Source organism: Mytilus edulis, chromosome 2 (assembly GCF_963676685.1).
Source record: "Mytilus edulis chromosome 2, xbMytEdul2.2, whole genome shotgun sequence".
Taxonomy (NCBI): Eukaryota; Metazoa; Mollusca; class Bivalvia; order Mytilida; family Mytilidae; genus Mytilus; species Mytilus edulis.
The window spans coordinates 7,686,779-7,705,254 of NC_092345.1; the positions used below are offsets into that span (position 1 = coordinate 7,686,779).

The 18,476-nt window shown below is 31.8% G+C and overlaps 1 protein-coding gene across 1 annotated transcript in view; it reads left to right on the forward strand.

Moving 5' to 3' along the window:
* Positions 1 to 18,476, forward strand: part of LOC139511357 (uncharacterized) — a 56,309-nt gene that overhangs the window by 15,555 nt on the left and 22,278 nt on the right. The window contains exons 5-11 of the mRNA XM_071298009.1: positions 3,686 to 3,748; positions 4,869 to 4,956; positions 5,808 to 5,845; positions 7,001 to 7,051; positions 9,722 to 9,833; positions 16,783 to 16,833; positions 18,329 to 18,378. Coding sequence (XP_071154110.1) covers positions 3,686 to 3,748; positions 4,869 to 4,956; positions 5,808 to 5,845; positions 7,001 to 7,051; positions 9,722 to 9,833; positions 16,783 to 16,833; positions 18,329 to 18,378 — 453 coding nt within the window. The remainder of the gene's footprint in view (positions 1 to 3,685; positions 3,749 to 4,868; positions 4,957 to 5,807; positions 5,846 to 7,000; positions 7,052 to 9,721; positions 9,834 to 16,782; positions 16,834 to 18,328; positions 18,379 to 18,476) is intronic.

Below are 18,476 nucleotides of genomic sequence, written 5' to 3' on the forward strand. Positions count from 1 at the left end.
TCTTAACATTTTTCTCTCATCTTCGGAGTCTTCTGCTATTGGGTTGGCAACATACTCATTAACCACTTTCCAACCGAGTTGCGAAGAATCTGCAAGTTTAATTAACTTTTGTCTCTCTTGCACAATGTCAATACCTTCTGAAATCCTGGATTTAGCGTTCTGTACGGTCGCTCTGGTCAAATCATGAACTTCTAAGCTTGACTTCGCCTCTTTCAGCTTTGTTAGAACCTTCACACCATACTTGAATTGGTTTTCGTTGCCCTTCCTCTGAAAAGTATAATTATCGGTCAGAGTTTCCTCCATCTTGGCCATTTGAGTCTGCGAAATTTCTTGTTGACTTTCTTGTAAGGTGGTCTGCAAATTTGTCAGTTTACTGTCCATTATACCGTTTATACTGTTCAATAAATCCTGTTGATATGTTGATATGGCATTGGAAACTTCTCTCGAAATGGCATTTCTTAAAGGGCTGCTGAACATATCGGTGTCCATCCTGATTGTATCAGTGTTGGGTAGAGAGTGATTACTAATTTTCCTCTATACTGCGAAACGCGGAAAATTATAATAATATCGATTCTCAATCACAAACTTAATTTTGATGATTTGTCTATGTCATTTCCTAAATTAACGCGAATTAAAAGTCGTTCCATCGCCTTGACCTCTTCGTTCACGTTATACTACAAACCAGAAAAACTCTAAAATGACCAATATCTGTCCTCGACTGATCTGAATTTTACTCGAACAGTCTGAACTATTGTAAAAATTTACTGTATTAATCGACTGTTACCTGAACCATACTTAACAGTTTCCACTAATACTCGACTAGTACTGAACCATTGAATATGTGCCTTCACGATACTCGACCAAGTCTTAACCACGCTCTATCTAGGTTAAATCTTACTCCATCTATTATATTCAACATAGTATTAATCATACTCAGAATATTAATAATATTAATATTATATTTAACGACCATTCTGTTAAAGAACAAATTCCTGGATATTTTGACAATACTGAGCTACCTCTTATTTGTTATATTTACAAGAAATCTACCCGGAAATTTGTGTTTAATTATAGTCAACTTTGTAAAGATGTTAATATCAGTGAAAATACACCTACTTCATGTAATTGTAGTACCTCCGAATATATTTATGGACCCATTTCACCTGTTATAACAGGAGATCTTAACATCGTTCAAGACCGAGAGTTAAAATCCTTCCTCAGTAAAGGACCTAAATATCGTCCCCCGTCAATTATTAATTGGAATGAGTGTCGTAATATCATCCACGACTCACTCCATACTTACTGTATGAAATGGATAAAACGGGAAAAAGCTGACAAAAAATCTTTGGACTCTTATTAATTCAGTAATGAAGATAGTTGATATACGTATTCAACATTTTAAAGAACATTTTACTATTAACAATAACCACAAAAAACCTATTTCTCGTATCAAACATCAACTAAAAGAACTAGCCAAGAAATTTGTTTTTGTCCCGGCCGATAAAGCTGCTAATAATATTATTATTGTTTGACGTAAATTTTACATTGAGGTTCTGAAAAAAGAAATCACCAATTCACCAACATTCCAACTGACTCCATTTTCAGAAAACGACATCTGTAACAAACATAAACTTTAAGTTACCGCTTTACAAGCAGAGCCAAATACAATGAAAGTCCCAACTATGTACTGGCTTCTGAAGCTACACAAAACACCTTACAAATATAGATTTATTTCGTCTTCAAGCCATTGTTCCACTACTAAATTGTCTATTCTTCTTACCAGCACACTTGGTACAATTAAAAACCTGATAATAAATTGTTCAAATAAGGCCTTCAAAAATAGTGAAATTAATTACTTTTGGAGTGTCAGAAACTCGTTGGAAGTACTTGATAAATTGCATGCTTAAATTGGTGATTTTGAATCTGTTCAAAGTTTTGATTTTTCTACCATGTATACCAAATTGCCTCACATGCTCATTAAGAAAAAATTCACACACCTAATTAAATGGGCATTTAAAAAGTCAGAATGTGAATATATATGTTCAAACTCTTTTAGGTCATTTTTTAGTAGCAATAAACAAAAAAACTATGTCAATTGGACATGCTTTGATACTATATATGCCCTTGAATTTTTACTAGATAACATTTTTGTTCGCTTTGGTGATTCCGTATATCGTCAGATTATCGGAATTCCAATGGGGACTAACTGTGCACCACTTATTGCGGACCTGTTTTTGTATTGCTATGAGTTACAATTTATGACAAAAATAAGCAAAAACCCATCGAAACAACATCTGATAAACAAATTTAATAATACTTTAGATATTTGAATGATATTTTGGCTCTCAATAATGACGACTTCAGTATGTATATTTAAGAAATTTATCCTGTTGAACTTACTTTAAATAAAGCTAATACTAACAATGACCACTGCCCTTTCCTCGGTCTTGATATCTATATCATTAACGGAAAGCTGAATACTAAAATTTATGATAAAAGAGATGATTTTTCATTTCCTATCGTTAATTATCCAGTTTTAGATGATGACGTTCCCTTGTCACCATCTTACGGTGTTTATATATCTCAACTTGTACGATTCGCTCGTGTATGTAACAATGTTTTAGATTTTAACGAGAGAAATTTATGTATTACTGAAAAATTATTAAACCAGGGTTTTCGATATCACAAACTAGTCAAAACATTTACTAAATTTTATCATCGGTATAAGGACATCATTCGTAAATATAGCTCAACATGCAGACTTCTTATACGTTCAGGTATTTCACATCCAATTTTTTATGAAAATATTCTTTATAAAGCACAAAGGTGTCAGTATTCACCTCAAAAACTAACAAAACCTTTGAATAGACTAATTAAGAAGGGATATAGTTACGATACTGTTGTCAGGTTATTAAAGATTGCATATTTTGGCGTTAATATTGATTCACTTATAGGGTCTTTGCATCGGAACTAAACACATTTATTCAAAAACCAGTTGTTAGCATGACACGGGTTATGATCTACTCATATATGTTATGATGGTATGATACTAAACCCCTAACGGGAAGGATTGTGCCTGATGTTCATAGGATGAAATCATAATCTTTCAGTCAGTTTAATTGAAGTCTGGAGCTGGCATGTCAGTTAACTGCTAGTAGTCTGTTGTTATTTATGTATTATTGTCATTTTGTTTATTTTCTTTGGTTACATCTTCTGACATCAGACTCGAACTTCTCTTGAACTGAATTTCAAAAAGAGACAACAACCCGACCATAGAAAAAAACAACAGCAGAAGGTCACCAACAGGTCTTCAATGTAGCGAGAAATTCCCGCACCCGGAGGCGTCCTTCAGCTGGCCCCTAAACAAATATATGCTAGTTCAGTGATAATGAACGCCATACTAATTTCCAAATTGTACACAAGAAACTAAAATTAAAAATAATACAAGACTCACAAAGGCCAGAGGCTCCTGACTTGGGACAGGCGCAAAAAATGCGGCGGAGTTAAACATGTTTGTGAGATCTCAACCCTTCCCCTATACCTCTAGCCAATGTAGAAAAGTAAACGCATAACAATACGCACATTAAACATTTACATTTAAATGAATCATGCTCATGTTGGTTTCTTTTGTAGCAAGACAATCGATTTTACATAATTTTATCATGCTTTTTTTAATTGTATTTAGGAGCACTGTCATCTCAGCAGACATGATCATAACATTGTTTCTTCTTGCAATACTCATCGTGTGGTATGAATTTTTCTTCAAATTTCCAAAAGTGTATGCTTATCCGAATATAGTTTGCAAACTAAAGAAATAAAACACAGTTTTCGGAATCATTTACATATTTGATTATTTTAATCATTCAATAACATATCTCAAATATATTAAGAACTTTATCATTGTTGATAACTATTCAATTATAGACTTATTATTAAGAAAGTTACTCATTTGCATGCATGATAAATAATACGAATCGAATAAGTGTATCAGTATGTTGACCCTAACCTATTTGTTAATTTCTGCTTCTTATTCTTTGATTGGATTTTAAAAGGAAATCGTGTTCGCGCGATAACCGATATTTTTTATCATTATAAATTTTATACAAAGGTGTTTCAACGATTGTACTATAAAAAACTTTGCTTCAAAAATATATTGACATTAACGAGCACTTCCGATTTAGGTAAAACAAAAAACAAATCACAAAAATTCTTAACACTCCAATAGTTTTTCTTTGATTTGTATATTTTATGTCATCTTTGTGGATTCTAACTTTAATCATGTTAAAATAGTTATTACGTAACGTTGATAATAGTTGGTATCACCGAATAATAGAAAAAATAATGATATTTGGATATAAAATCACAGATAGTTAATATTACTTTATGAATTATATGTTAACAGTATTTAGTTTTTCTATTTATAAGTCATGTTATGTATCCGAGCAGAGAACAAAATTGTTGATGTCTTTAGTATTTTTGAAAATGAATTTAAGAAAAGAGTAGATACATATAAATCAAGATGTCCGATGTTATTGTCAATTAAGAAGAATTTTTAGCATTGATAAGTCTCTGTATAAGACAATTATACATCTGTATAATTTTTTTATAAGTTAATAAGATGGATCAACTGTTTATTTCCCTGGATATTCAGTGGAGTGTAACAGGGTAAATGAAGAGAAGCTTGGACTCTTGGTGAAATTTGTAACAAGCAAGATTAGATGAATAAATTTTTTTATGTTAACAAAAAAGAATTAATGATATTGATATGTAACCTGTAGTATATATATTCCTTGTCACGCATGCATTGTCAATTTCAAATATTCGTCTACTTGCAGATTTCGTTCTTATATTTGATATATTTATTTCAGTTAAATAGTAATGAATATTGTGTCAATCATGATTCTATTAACCGACATGGCTGTTATTGTGATACAGCTGATTGTGTGAAGAAAACAGGTAAATCTCTCTTTTTTCTGTATCATCATCAAATTGCATTTTCATCAGGATATGTGTATACAGAAAATGTTTGTTAATTATTTAATTTTGAAACTTTTTTGGAATGTCTTTCTTGTCTAACAACCAAAAATTATTTTCTAGGATCTGTTCAATGTATGAGGAAAACCAAATTTATTACTATATCTCAATCACACTGGTTTATATTCTTGATTGCAATGACAGGATCAAAATACGTTCTCTCCGTTCTCAGTTTTAGTTAGAACTACTTTGAAATTCTTATACTTGAAACTCGAGGTTCTGATTCAATAAAAGTATAAATTAGTTAATTGAATGTGTCTTTTAGTGTTATGCTTTAGCTAGAAATTTTTCATTAGAAATTTTTAGTAACAATGTATCAAAACCATAACAAAGGTGTGGTTCTTCCCTTATTTTCAATCGGAAGTGATGCGAAATTAAAGTTTTATAAAAGGGTATATACCTGTTCAAAAGGTTGGCCTCAGAATTTTGAGTTTTTAACAAAAACGTTATTTCGATGCCAAAAAAATGTTCCGATTAAAAACACCGAAAAACAATGCAAAATAATCAGTTGTACGGTTACCACCACGAAAGGATGTGTTCTGCTGAAACAAAAACTGTCAAAACCTGAAAAGAGGAAAACTTTAAAAGGAACTATATAGTTCCTTTTTAAGTTCGTGGTTGTTTTGCTTTTTGTATAAACAAGGGACTTATGAGAAAAGGTAATCTTACATAATATTATACGCGACGTCTTAATTTACAACTCGTAAGATGACATATGTGAGTGATTTTACTATAATAATTAGATGTTAATCAGCGTTTTTATTTGTTCACAGCTCTCCATTGTCTCAATGTGACATGTCATCCATCACAGGTTAGTTTTGTGTTACCTGGAAACTTCATTACAAACAAACCCGACATGACTGAAAAAATACACAAGACGTCATCCATTTCCTTTAATCAGTTGACATTTGATATCTACACAGAGAAAACAGACATTAAATGAAAACTTAAGTAAGTTTTTTTTTATCAAGACAAACATCTCTTGTCTTATTTTTGATAAGATGACTACACCAATTTGAGCAAGTTTTGAGAAATTTAGGCTAAATTTTATTTTACTGGCAGAACGTTTCATTCGTTTAAATTAAAAATGATTTGGCATTTTGAAATTAATTAGGGCCACGAGAAAAAAAATCTTAATCATTTTCCCTCCTGACAAATTATTTTGGAAAGAAAAAACCATTAAAAGTGTTAATGGAACAAACCAAAAGGTATTCGTGATGAAAATGGTATAACAATTTTGTGAAAATATATTTCAAAAAATGTAAAATCACAACAATGTATTCAGAAACCAAGAAACTTGAAAATGGAAGTACCTACAAACTACAAAAATTAAAGATTAAGCAGTAAATTTCAAAGTCAGTTGGATCGTTTTCACTAATAGCACCAGTCGATCGGTTTACTTATTTTTCTGTGAAAATTTGTATGATTCGTCAAAACTACAATACTTTCGTGTTAAGTTTTTTTTAATCGTATTACATTTAATACTTTTAAAATTTTTGTATCATTCAGTCATCTGATTATACTATATGGGTCCAATACACATCCTAACAAAAGATTGGGGTCATTGCATGTGGACTGAGCCGTTTCAAAAAAAATAACGACTTCATAATGACATCACAAGTTTTCTAATGTGTGAGAGTTTGTTTATTTTCTATTTGTCAGATATCTATCAATATGGACTTTTCGTGAACATACTCCTTCTCGTTGTATGTTATTTTCACATTTTATATATAACTATGAACTGTATGGTATGAGTACAAATGTTAGTTCAGAAGTAAGGTAACACTGATAACACTTACATATACGTACTCTATTTGGCCTTTTCAACTTTTTTTTATTCGAGTGTCAATGATGAGTCTTTTCTAGACGAAACGCGCGTCTGGCGTAAATAAAAAAATTAAATCGTGGTATCTATGATGAGTTTATTAGGTTAAAAGTTGGAAAGTTTTATTATATTTCATTTCAGGGTTGTGAGATTTATCGCGATAATGGTCAGTTTGCTGCTAGGTGTTACTCGGTAAGCTAGTTTATTAGGTCTTTCCACTTTTCTGTGGAAAGACCTATTGTTTTTCTTCTGATTATTAGGTCTTTCCACTTTTCTGTGGAAAGACCTATTGTTTTTCTTCTGATTATTTTTTTTTTCTTCCGCCTAATTTTGTTCTTGCGATAAACATTTGTTTCGCAATATGTCGCTTAGATATTTGGTATATGATATCGAACAGTTTATGCACTTTTGAAATTTACCCTGCGTAAACGAATACTTTTCTTTGTAGGAGTTATCTCCCCAAACACTGTTTTCCTTGTTAGCGCATCTCCTTCGCAACCGTAAAAGATTATGACAAATTTATTTTACAAAATTGCTCGTTATATCCTTCGCATGATTTGTCCTATTTTGACCGAAGCGATATGACCGCTCCATATGAGAGTTATTTCCCCTTATGCATCTGATATAAGTGATATGAATTTCTATCTTATAAATCATAAGTGATAGAGACCTAGGATCTTTTGATTTGAGGTCCTTGGTCCCAAAAAATGAAAATTAGGTCAAGGTCAAAGGTCAAGGTCATATTCTAATATTTGAATTTGGCTTATTTTCACTTATATCCATAGACTGTATAAGATATCAACAAATTATTTTTACTAAATTGTTAGTTGCGACATGTCGTAAGATGTAAATTTTGATTGCAAGCGTACGTTGAATGTAAAAGGGAGTTTTCTCCCCTCTTGTATTTAAAAATACGCGTTTGGTGATATAACTCATTAACTAAATATAATAAAGACCTATGGTCTTTTGATTTGAGGTCCTTGGTTTATGACCTTGAAACTGATCTCAAGGTCATAGCTTAATTTGACGTTCTAGATTTTGACCTTTGCTTTTATTCTATATGTATACATGATAAAGATATACAACTTTTAGAAAAAGATATCAAACCATTTAACCTTGTAAAAAACAACCGGAAGTGACCTTTTGTAAACCGGAAATAGCTATTTTTTTGTACTTTTTAATATAAAAGTATATAGAACCAGATATTTTTGGAATCAGTGTCAAGTAAATATTCAAATATAATCGGAAGTAACATTTTTCAAACCGGAAGTAACAAATTATCTCCCTTATTTAAAAAAAATGTATGGAAACAATATATTTTTGGAATCAGCTTACTAGGAGCTATCATTTGACGATTGAAATGACATTTTAAACTTAGTTTCACAATTTTCATATCAAAATACATTGTTTTGATGGAAAGACCTTCAATTGTTCTCTGAACAATTGGTTTTTAATTTTAGTTTATTTTCTACGAATTCTTTACCTAGTTTTTGTTATATTTTGCTTATCTGTCCTATTGGTAGTATAGAACGATTCGTCGACAACATGCTGTTGTCTTACACATATTCATCAATACGATGCATTGTTAAATGGCACACTTCTTTATTATTATTACACAGAACACGGTCACTTTTATTGAAACGTAAAAAGACTCCTGGCATTTACAATTCATATTTATCACATATTTGTTACGAATACGTTAGGTTTTCCATATGTTATAACCTCAAAATTGCCCGGGGCAAAAAAAGAGTATATTGGTGATGGTGCCCTGATTTCAAATGACGTGACGTAATTGCATCATTAACGATAATTGAAAATACTTTTGTGATAAAATGTTTTAGAGTTTACCTGTTATGTTTCATTTAATTGTTATAATTGATCTTTATTTCTCTCTTATCTGTATAACTTGAATATATGATGAATAGATTATAACATGTCTTTTCCATATTGGCCCAGGTATCAGCCCTCGACTAATATCGGCCCTTGGATAAAGCCACGGGCAGATATTGGAGTCTCGGAAGGATACCAGGGCCAATATGGAAAACGGTATTGTATAATCTATACATATATAATATATGAGTTTCAATCCCGGCCAGGGAAGAACAAACATTTTGCTAACGCAATTCAACAGATCTAACATTGTTGGGCTGTTATTTAGACAAATTATATATACAGCCTTGTATCACCATCACTTTTGGTGATCTGATGGAGAAAATCTGAGTCGTCACTGGTTCAGACGTACTTATAATATAATTAATTTGTAGGATCATTTACAATAGATTATTCAGCTGATTTGTAACAATTCCATCTGCATGGCTTATATATCATGCACTATGTTTCGACGCTAGATAAAAAATGACGAGAAAAGGTAACACACGGCCATCAAAAGCGTATTATTTGTATAGCTTAGATGGTCGAGTGGTCTAGCGCGTCGGGCACAGTGTTACGCGATTTGATACCACGATATTTCAGTAGCATGAGTTCAAATATTGTATATCCACCGTAAAGTAAATGTGTTATTCATAACACTCCTTTGAGAGATTAGACAAAAGAAATCTGTTTAAAATAATTAATTTCTAAATTAAAAAAAAATACTTCTTGCTAATAACCATTGGGATGAAGTTTAATCGCTGTATACTTTTATTCTGTGTATGAGGTACGTCTCTGCATTTCTACAATAGCCTTAAGTTTTACGAAATTTCACTCCTTTCACTAAGAATTTCCAACTAAAAAAACATTCAAGAATCGACCTTACAGTTTTTAACCTCATAACATTCGAGAAACTTACATATTAAAGAGATACGCACTGTTAATTTGTTTTACCCAAATATCTATTGTTCATTCATTATGTTTATATTACAGCTGGACCACTGTCACGGCGATACTTGTATACATCGCTGTAACGAACCTCTAAAATTAGATGATCAACGTGGACCCTGCTACTGCGATTCCCAAGCATGTGCAGATAGAATTGGTGAGAAACCTATTTATTTTTGTCAAAGAAACTTAGAAAAATATGCAAACAAAAGCGTATAAGATACAACTTTCAGCTCTAAATAATAGAATTTTCAGACTTATGTTTTCTATAAGCAATATTTGGCTGAGCTGCTCTTGAATTTATGTGAGTTATCCTGACATACGTAGTGCGAATCACGAATATATATATCATAATATTCGAAAGTTTTATTAGACAAGCTATGTACCTCACCTCTTGTAATTATATTCAGGCATTTGATTACTTACATTACAAATATAAAAAATTAGATTCTAAGTGTTTCTCTTATTCTAAATACATATATACAAAATGTCAATCAAGGTAACTATGATGAGTTTATTTACAACCCCTGGGTCGACGCCACTGTTGGTAGAGATTTTATTAACCGAGGGTATCACTAGCCCAGTAGTCAGCACTTCTGTACAGTATTTTTGAGTATTTCCTTTTTTGTGTTGACATGAATTATCATTGATATGGTCATAACTAAAAATTCAGTGTTTACAAATCTTTACATTAATAAAAGAAAGTATTTTTCAGAGTTCCTTTGGGTTATTCTTTCGAAGAATTTACCCAGCCGATACCATATTTCAATGGAATATTCTTGAAGGCAAACAATAATGACCTGCGTAAGGTCATAATTTTTCTTTATATAATGCAAACTATAATTTACTATTAACAGTTAAATAATTATTTTAATTGTTTTGGTTGAGAATTGGGTAATGTAGTGTTCAATGTTCCATCATGATAGGTTTTATGCAGTATCAATACTGTTCTTCGTATATTAGACTGACATCCAAAAAAACAATCGTCATTGACGCGCATTTCAACTTTCGAAATTAATAGTGTGAATGTTTTGTTTGTTAATTATCGCTACACAATGATATAGGAACATTATTGAATATATCGTTTGATCAAAAATACACTTTGTGTAAATTAACTAATTATCAGAATTGACGAACAGACGCCATTGATGCCTTGATTTGAATTTCACTACAACTAATAACAAACACTAATTTTGTTTGGATATTGAATTGTCATGGCAACATTTAATCAAAATTCATTCATAAAACAACAACAACTGTTACAACAACAGTACACAACCAAAATATTTGTCAATCAATAAAATGTTGATGACGATTGAACTAATCATTGTATCGCAGCTGGGCGATCAAAAGCTGGTGTACTGAAGGGCGGTTCATTCAGCAATATTTCAGAATTAGCAGCTGGGCTATCCATAGTCTGCATAAAATGAAGTAAATTTCGCCAAAATTATAATTCGGACTTTAGTACAGAATGATAATCCGCCACAAAATTTACCCATGACAATTCAGTTATCTCCAATTCTGTAATCAACTTAACAACATTTAAACAGTCAAAATAATAAAAGATATTGCGAATTCAACATTTATATAACAACCAAATTTCACAAAATAAATGTATTTCCATCCATTGTCAATATGAGATATGTTTATTTTAAATTAAAGGTGATCGTGAGGAAATACAACACAATGTGGATACTTTATGAATGTTTCAAGTGCTGATTGAATTTGATTCAAGAAAATATCATTTCAAATAAATGATAGATGTACTCCATCGTCAGAATATAGCGCTGGATGACGGTCGTCAAAATCTGGATATTTGATAACGTATCCTCCATGTTTGAGTATATAAGATCTCACTCCCCTATTTATTCTCTTCTTGTAACTTCCATGGCATGGTAATCGCTTGAGTAACGCCATGAACGCCTGGGAAGAATGCTTGACCATGTATGAGAGCAATTTGGGAGCATCCGAGACAGAATTGCTATTGTGAATTTAATGTGATATAGCAGAGCACCAACTTGGTACATTTCCTATGTCATTTTCACCACAATGCAATATCAACGCATGTGGAATTTTGCTGCATAAATTAATTATGCTGTTAACGGTGCCGACAACATCGTCCCATTTCATACCAGATTTGCCTGCCCATCGCAAAAAACAATTATTATTTTTTAAAAGACCTAAATTACTACCTGAAGGTCTGTTCTTTGAGTGATCACGAGCACTGCATATTATTGAAGAACCAATAATCCATATTTCATTACCAAGACAAGCTGAAATTATAAGTTATTTGGTTAGCTCAATTCTTATATAACGTTTAAAGGATGCAGATTTCCAACGACCTAAAGTCATAATGTCTTCATCAGTATGGCCATTCATAGCAAAATGTGTAGCTGCACCTATTCGAAATGAATGCGTGTTGTACTCATTTGGATTACAATCAATAAATTTCATGGTCTTGCATAGTACACTAGAAAATTGATATCGTGTTACACCGGTTTTGTTAAAATGACAAAAAAGTGGTCCATTGTTTTTGTGTCTGATTGAAATAAAGTTTAATAACAATCTCACCGGGCAAATACCTACTTGATTAAACTTTTCAACTGTTAATGTTGTAGATAAACCTTTTTGGTCTGTTTTCGAAAAGGGAATTGTGATATATGCAGATTGTGAATGATGTGAAACATTGACATCGTCATTGTTAATGACATGTTGCGTATTTCTATTAATTGTAATTTCACCAATTCTCAAAAATGCAAAAAATGCTTATAAAAACATGGATCTAAATAACGTACATTCATATACTGAAGAACAGACAAATTGCAACGAGTTTATTAATCGAGCTAATATTTCTAAAGTTATAGGTTTGCGACTATCTACTACACCATATAATTTGTCCATTCCTTTCAACATTTTTTGTATAATGAACGATGAAGTCAAATCTGTGAGCTCATTTATTCGTAAAAAATAGCTTAAACCTGATAAGTACACCTAAACCGTTGCAGGAGCATACCCTAATTTTGATAAATAAGCAACATAATTTACTAAATGCGAAATACTGGGCGGCCGTGTATTTCCTAAACCTTTTTCTAATCTAAATGAAACAAATGAAGTCAGTCCATTGTTGTACGTTTTCCATGTGTTCTGAGAATTCGATGCGCCCAATAGCTTTGCTATTTCTGGCCTAAAATGATCCAAAATTCCTCCGGAATTGTAGCTGGATGTGTATCTGCTGTCAGAGCCAGACTTTTGAATTTCTGAAATTTTTTACGAGAAATACAATCTGCAATTATATTTGTATAACCAGGAATGAACTGTGCTTTTATGTTAAAATTGCCTAATAACGACCAATATACTATGTGTCTAACAAGGTTCATAATTCGTATAGATTTTGACGTCTTCTTATTTAAAATTTCAACCACGGCATTATTATCCGAATTAAATAAAATTTTCTTTTTTTGAAATAGATTACCCCATAAATAAACAGATAGTGCAATAGGTATCATTTCTAAATATGATATATCCCTGAGAACTTCAGTACCAGACCATTCTACAATGCCATTTAAGAAAAGCCCATATTAAAACCTTGGAAATAGCAGCCACACCCTTTTGTTGAACCACCAGCGCTATCAGTAAATAGTTGTAAAACTGAATTTGAAGTCCAATCAATGTCGAGCATGTAACTAATGCCGTTAAATTTGTCTAAAAACAATTCCCATACCAATAAGTCTTGATACATGCCTTCTGTGATTCTGACATAATGATGCGGTTTCTTTGCGTGACTACTTGCCAAATAAATTCGTCTGCTAAATGCTCTGCCTGCAGGTAGAGCTTTTGCACAAAAAGCTAATGACCCACACAAAGATTGTAGGTCCCTTAAAGTGATCTTTTTCCTACCCAATACCCATTTAATTTTCGACTTTAACTCCAATACTTTGTCCTCTGCAATTTGGTTTAGCAAATTTTTCTGTGTCTATAAGTAAACCTAAATAACTAAAGTTTTGTTGTTGGGCCTTCTGTTTTTTCATGAGCAATTGGGACTCCAAGACGACAACATACTCTATCAAAACTATTAATCAGATTTTTACAATCCTCAGTATTGCTTTTACCGGCAAATAAAAAATCATCCAAATAATGATCAAGATTATCTGAATTAGACTCATTTATGACAGCCATTGAATAAAAGTTGAAAATTTTTCGAATAAGCAATTTGATTCTGAGTACCCCATAGGCAATGATTTATCTATAAAATAATATTCATTAAGTTTAAACCCTAATAGATCAAAGTCCCCTGGATAAATTTTTAGCAATCTGAAGGCGGATTTAATGTTCTTTTTTCCAATTTCCACATTTGAACCCAATCTTTTAATCAAATCAATAGCATTGTCGAAAGACGAATACTTTACTGTAGTATTTTTTTCATCAATAAAGTCATTTACACTCAAATTTGGCGGAAAAGATAAGTGCGTAATCAATCTAAATCCACCAGTTTTCTTAGGAATTACACCGATAGGCGAACACATTAGATTAGATATAGGTCTAGTCAAAAAAGGACCAGCTATGCGACCATTTTTTACTTCATTCATGACTTTTTCCCATGCCACCCAAGGATTTTGGATGACTGAATGTAAATTTTTTGATTCAATCCTACATCGTGGTCCAAAATAATTTAACATAAAACCTTCAGAAAATCCCTTATATAATATCATTGCATCATGTTGATTTGGGTAATTGAAAAGGAGTATATAATTCTGTGACATTGATCGGAGTAAAGCCAAGACACCATATGTCCATCGGATTAATTAAAGATTCTGAAAAATATAAAATTTAATTGTTAAATGTGTGTGGTGCGGCCATTCGAAGGCAGGGAATCTGATTCCTCGAGGTCTAAATCCTTGATTCGATGGGCCATTCCGCATTTCATACATAAATGGGCGTAAAAACAATTTTGTCGATGACAAGCTCCCTTAAAATTGTAATCATAGCATGGTCGATTACCTACACTTGTCCTTTGAATTGTATTACCCTCCGGTTCCCCATTAGCTATGACGGTGTACCATAAAATGCCATCAATGGAAGACCAAGATCTTGTAGGATTGTTTGCCATTCTTAATCTAAATTGCTGGTCATAACAATAAATCTTCTCAAAAGACACTTGTGTACCTCTAATGATTGACATATAAGTGGTCAATTCATTAGCTAAATTTGGAAAACGTTGAATAAATATTTTCATATAGTTTATAAATGCATCAGTCCATGACTCAATGTTTTGAATAGATTTAACTTTGCTGTTTTGTTTGATGTGATTACAAGTGAACCGGCTGCTTTATCATAACTTATAACATTTTGATATATTTAATGCGTTTCCCTCGGTTTTAGTTTGTTACCCCGATTTTGTTTTTTGTCCATGGATTTATGAGTTTTGAACAGCGGTATACTACTGTTGCCTTTATATATAACATTTTGAGGTCTGTCAATTTGACTAATAAAGTTTTGATAAAGAAGTAATGACAAATCTATGTATTCTCTATTTCATATTTTTTCTTTTAAATTTTGAGATACGTAAACATCACATTCTGACTGATTAGGTATAAGCATAGGATCATTATTTATCTCACCATTTTGATTGGGCATTGGTACAGGAGCTAAAATTTCAATTTGCGCAAATGGCGCTTGTACGTTCAGCGCTGGTGTTACGGGACCTTGCAAGGCAGGTTGTCTTTCAATAGGCAACGGAGCCTGGATTGGTAGAGGAAGAGGTGCTTGTACTTCACCAACAACTGCCCCCACATCTTGAATTCCTGGTGCAGTAACTGCACGGTTCCTCCTTCCGCGTCGTCTATCTGGTGGTTGAGCTTCAACAACGGGCACTCGTGCGCGCCCATTCCCATTTCTCCGTCGACCAATTCTAGGCATTTGTATAAACGAAATAGGTTAAAAATTGAAGTACTGACTAACATCGCATAATTAGTATCATCTGTCTCTTAATTTAATTTATTTTTATAACAGTATCAATGCATCGGCTTCAATTTTAATTTACTCATATCTATCAACTCAATCATTTGATCTTAAATCAATAATTTAATTCCTTAAATTGTCTCTTATCTAAATAAATGTCTCACCGGTACATGTATATCACGAGAATGACGTGTACAATATATAAATAAGAATAATTAACTTAATCTGTAAACATACACATACCTGCCTCTACGATTTATAACAGGTATAATACTTTTACATTCTGCATCAAGGAGAAATTAAAATGTGAAATTAAAATATTTAGGCAATGCATGTACTAGTAAAAATTATTCATTTAAAATTTTCCAATACCACGTGGCCCATCCGCACGTTAAATTCGACGAAGAAATAAGTTAATTTAATTATTACAAAAAACAGAAATCAAATCTTTAAATCCGAATTAAATTCAAAATATGAATTCTTAAACGAACTAATTAAAACAATACTTATCTTGATAGTGTATGTAAAATATTTCTCTTAATTTTTTAACATCCACTCTGTTCGGTTTTCAAGGTAAAAGAGACCGTTAAAATGCACGGACTTTTACTACTCGGTTGTCACATGCTCAAATTAGCATAATAAGAGTAAGGACGACTCGATTTGTCGAGTCTCAATACATGTATATGTTAATTCAATAAATGAATTTAATTTTCATTTAATTAAATTCTATTATCATATAATTGTGATGAATTTAAAAACGCAAACCTGTTCATAACATGGGTACAAAGATAAAGTATATATCTTTAAACAATGCATTCTGATTGGTATAGGGGGATTTTTAATTTAGTGCGTTGAAACTAACCGTTGTATGTCAAACATATAATTCTCTCACAAAAATTTATCACATATTTTAGAACAGAATATGAATGCCCTATTGCACAACAGATACAGACAACTCTACTATAGATTGTTAGAATGGCATACATTTGTTTTTTTTAGAAATGTATCTTGTTTGACAGCATTTGTAAAGTTTCATTGATATTGTTATTATATCTTGAACCTGTGCCCATATTTTCAATTTTTTTCATATCTATAAATTTTCGTCATACTAATGTGCAATTTTATTTTTTATTGATTTTTTTAAATAGAGATGCCTATTGTAACAACACATGCACCTACAACAGATGTTCCTGCTTTACGTATGTATATGAAATATTTGTTTACTTCAGTTTGTGCATTTTAGAGTTAATCTTCTCTTCTTTGTTTTTAATATATGGATACATCATTTATACAATTAAAAATATATACGTTAATGAAACAGTTCCCAAACGATAAAAATACAAAACATATTTCTACATTCGAATTTCAGCATAGACTAGAATACATAGTTTGTGATGTTTGCATATTTTTTTGGTAAATATCTAGGTGTAGTTTGTTAAATTATATTTGAATACAATGTATTTGTAGCATAAAATTGAGAAAGGAAATGTGGAATGTGTCAAAGCGACAATAACCCGACCATAGAGTAGACAACAGCCGAAGGCCACCAATGGTCCTCAATGTAGCGTGAAACTCCTAGACCCGGAGGCGTCCTTCAGCTGGCCCCTTAAAAATATGTATACTAGTACAGTGATAATGGACGTCATACTAAACTCCGAGTTATACACAAGAAACTAAAATTAAAAATCATACAAGACTAACAAAGGCCAGGGACTCCTGACTTGAGACAGGCGCAAAATTGCTGCGGGTTGAAACATGTTTATGAGATCTCAACCCTCCCCCTATACCTCTAGCCAATGTAGAAAAGTAAACGCATAACTATACGCACATTAAAAGTCAGTTCAATAGAAATCCGAGTCCGAAGTCAGAAGATGTAACAAAAGAAAATAAATAAAATGACAATAATACATAAATAACAACAAGAAATATTTTAAGATATGTCAATCTGTTTTGGCATCTATTTTGAAATCATTCATTTATATAAAGTAAAATTAATCCCATGTTTTTATTGTGAGTTCGAGATTTGTATACTGCTGTTTATCTTCTTGTCGTTTTTGTTTTTACCATAACATTTTCAGTGCGTTTTGCACTAATGAGTTTGAAACCTATGGTATCATTTGTCTCTTATTTGTTTAATTTATTTCACAATTCATTCTTGTATTAGATGCCTAGTATATAGTTCTTAACTGTCTTAGATTATAGTTACCTTGATGTTTTGGTTTGTAAGATCAATCACCCCGAAATATGGATAATTTAAGTTAGTTACTCACCATTCATTTGATGTACTGGTATTCATGTATTATTTGAAACATAAAAAGAGGCAGTACGGTCAATAAACAAAATAGATCAGAAAAAATGTAAAAATAATATCTTTAAACACATCTTATTCATTAAATATTTTACAGATTCGTATTGAAAAAAAAGTGTTTTAAAACTTGCTGTTTTACTTTTGTCTTTTTTGGCGTTTTAAGTTGGAATTTTTTCATACTAGTATGCTCACTAGATACCTGTTGAAATATTTTACTTGTCCTGTGGTTTTCCCAACTTGTTGTATTAAGGTTATATGTATGTTAATGACGTCAAATTTACAAAGCTATCTAAATGGGGGTTATTAAATCAAGTTCGTCTTTGATTGTTATTTTAGTCATCAAGATAATTAAACTATATACAAATTTATTTACTCTCATATTTTAGAACAATTAGATCCGTACTCTTGTGTATCAGCAAACTGCGATAAGTATGAGGTAATTTATTATTGCAAAATTAGTATGTTGACTTACGAAAATAGGTCATACATTAATGAATGTTCAACACCTTTTGAGCGAAAAACAGGTAATAGTCA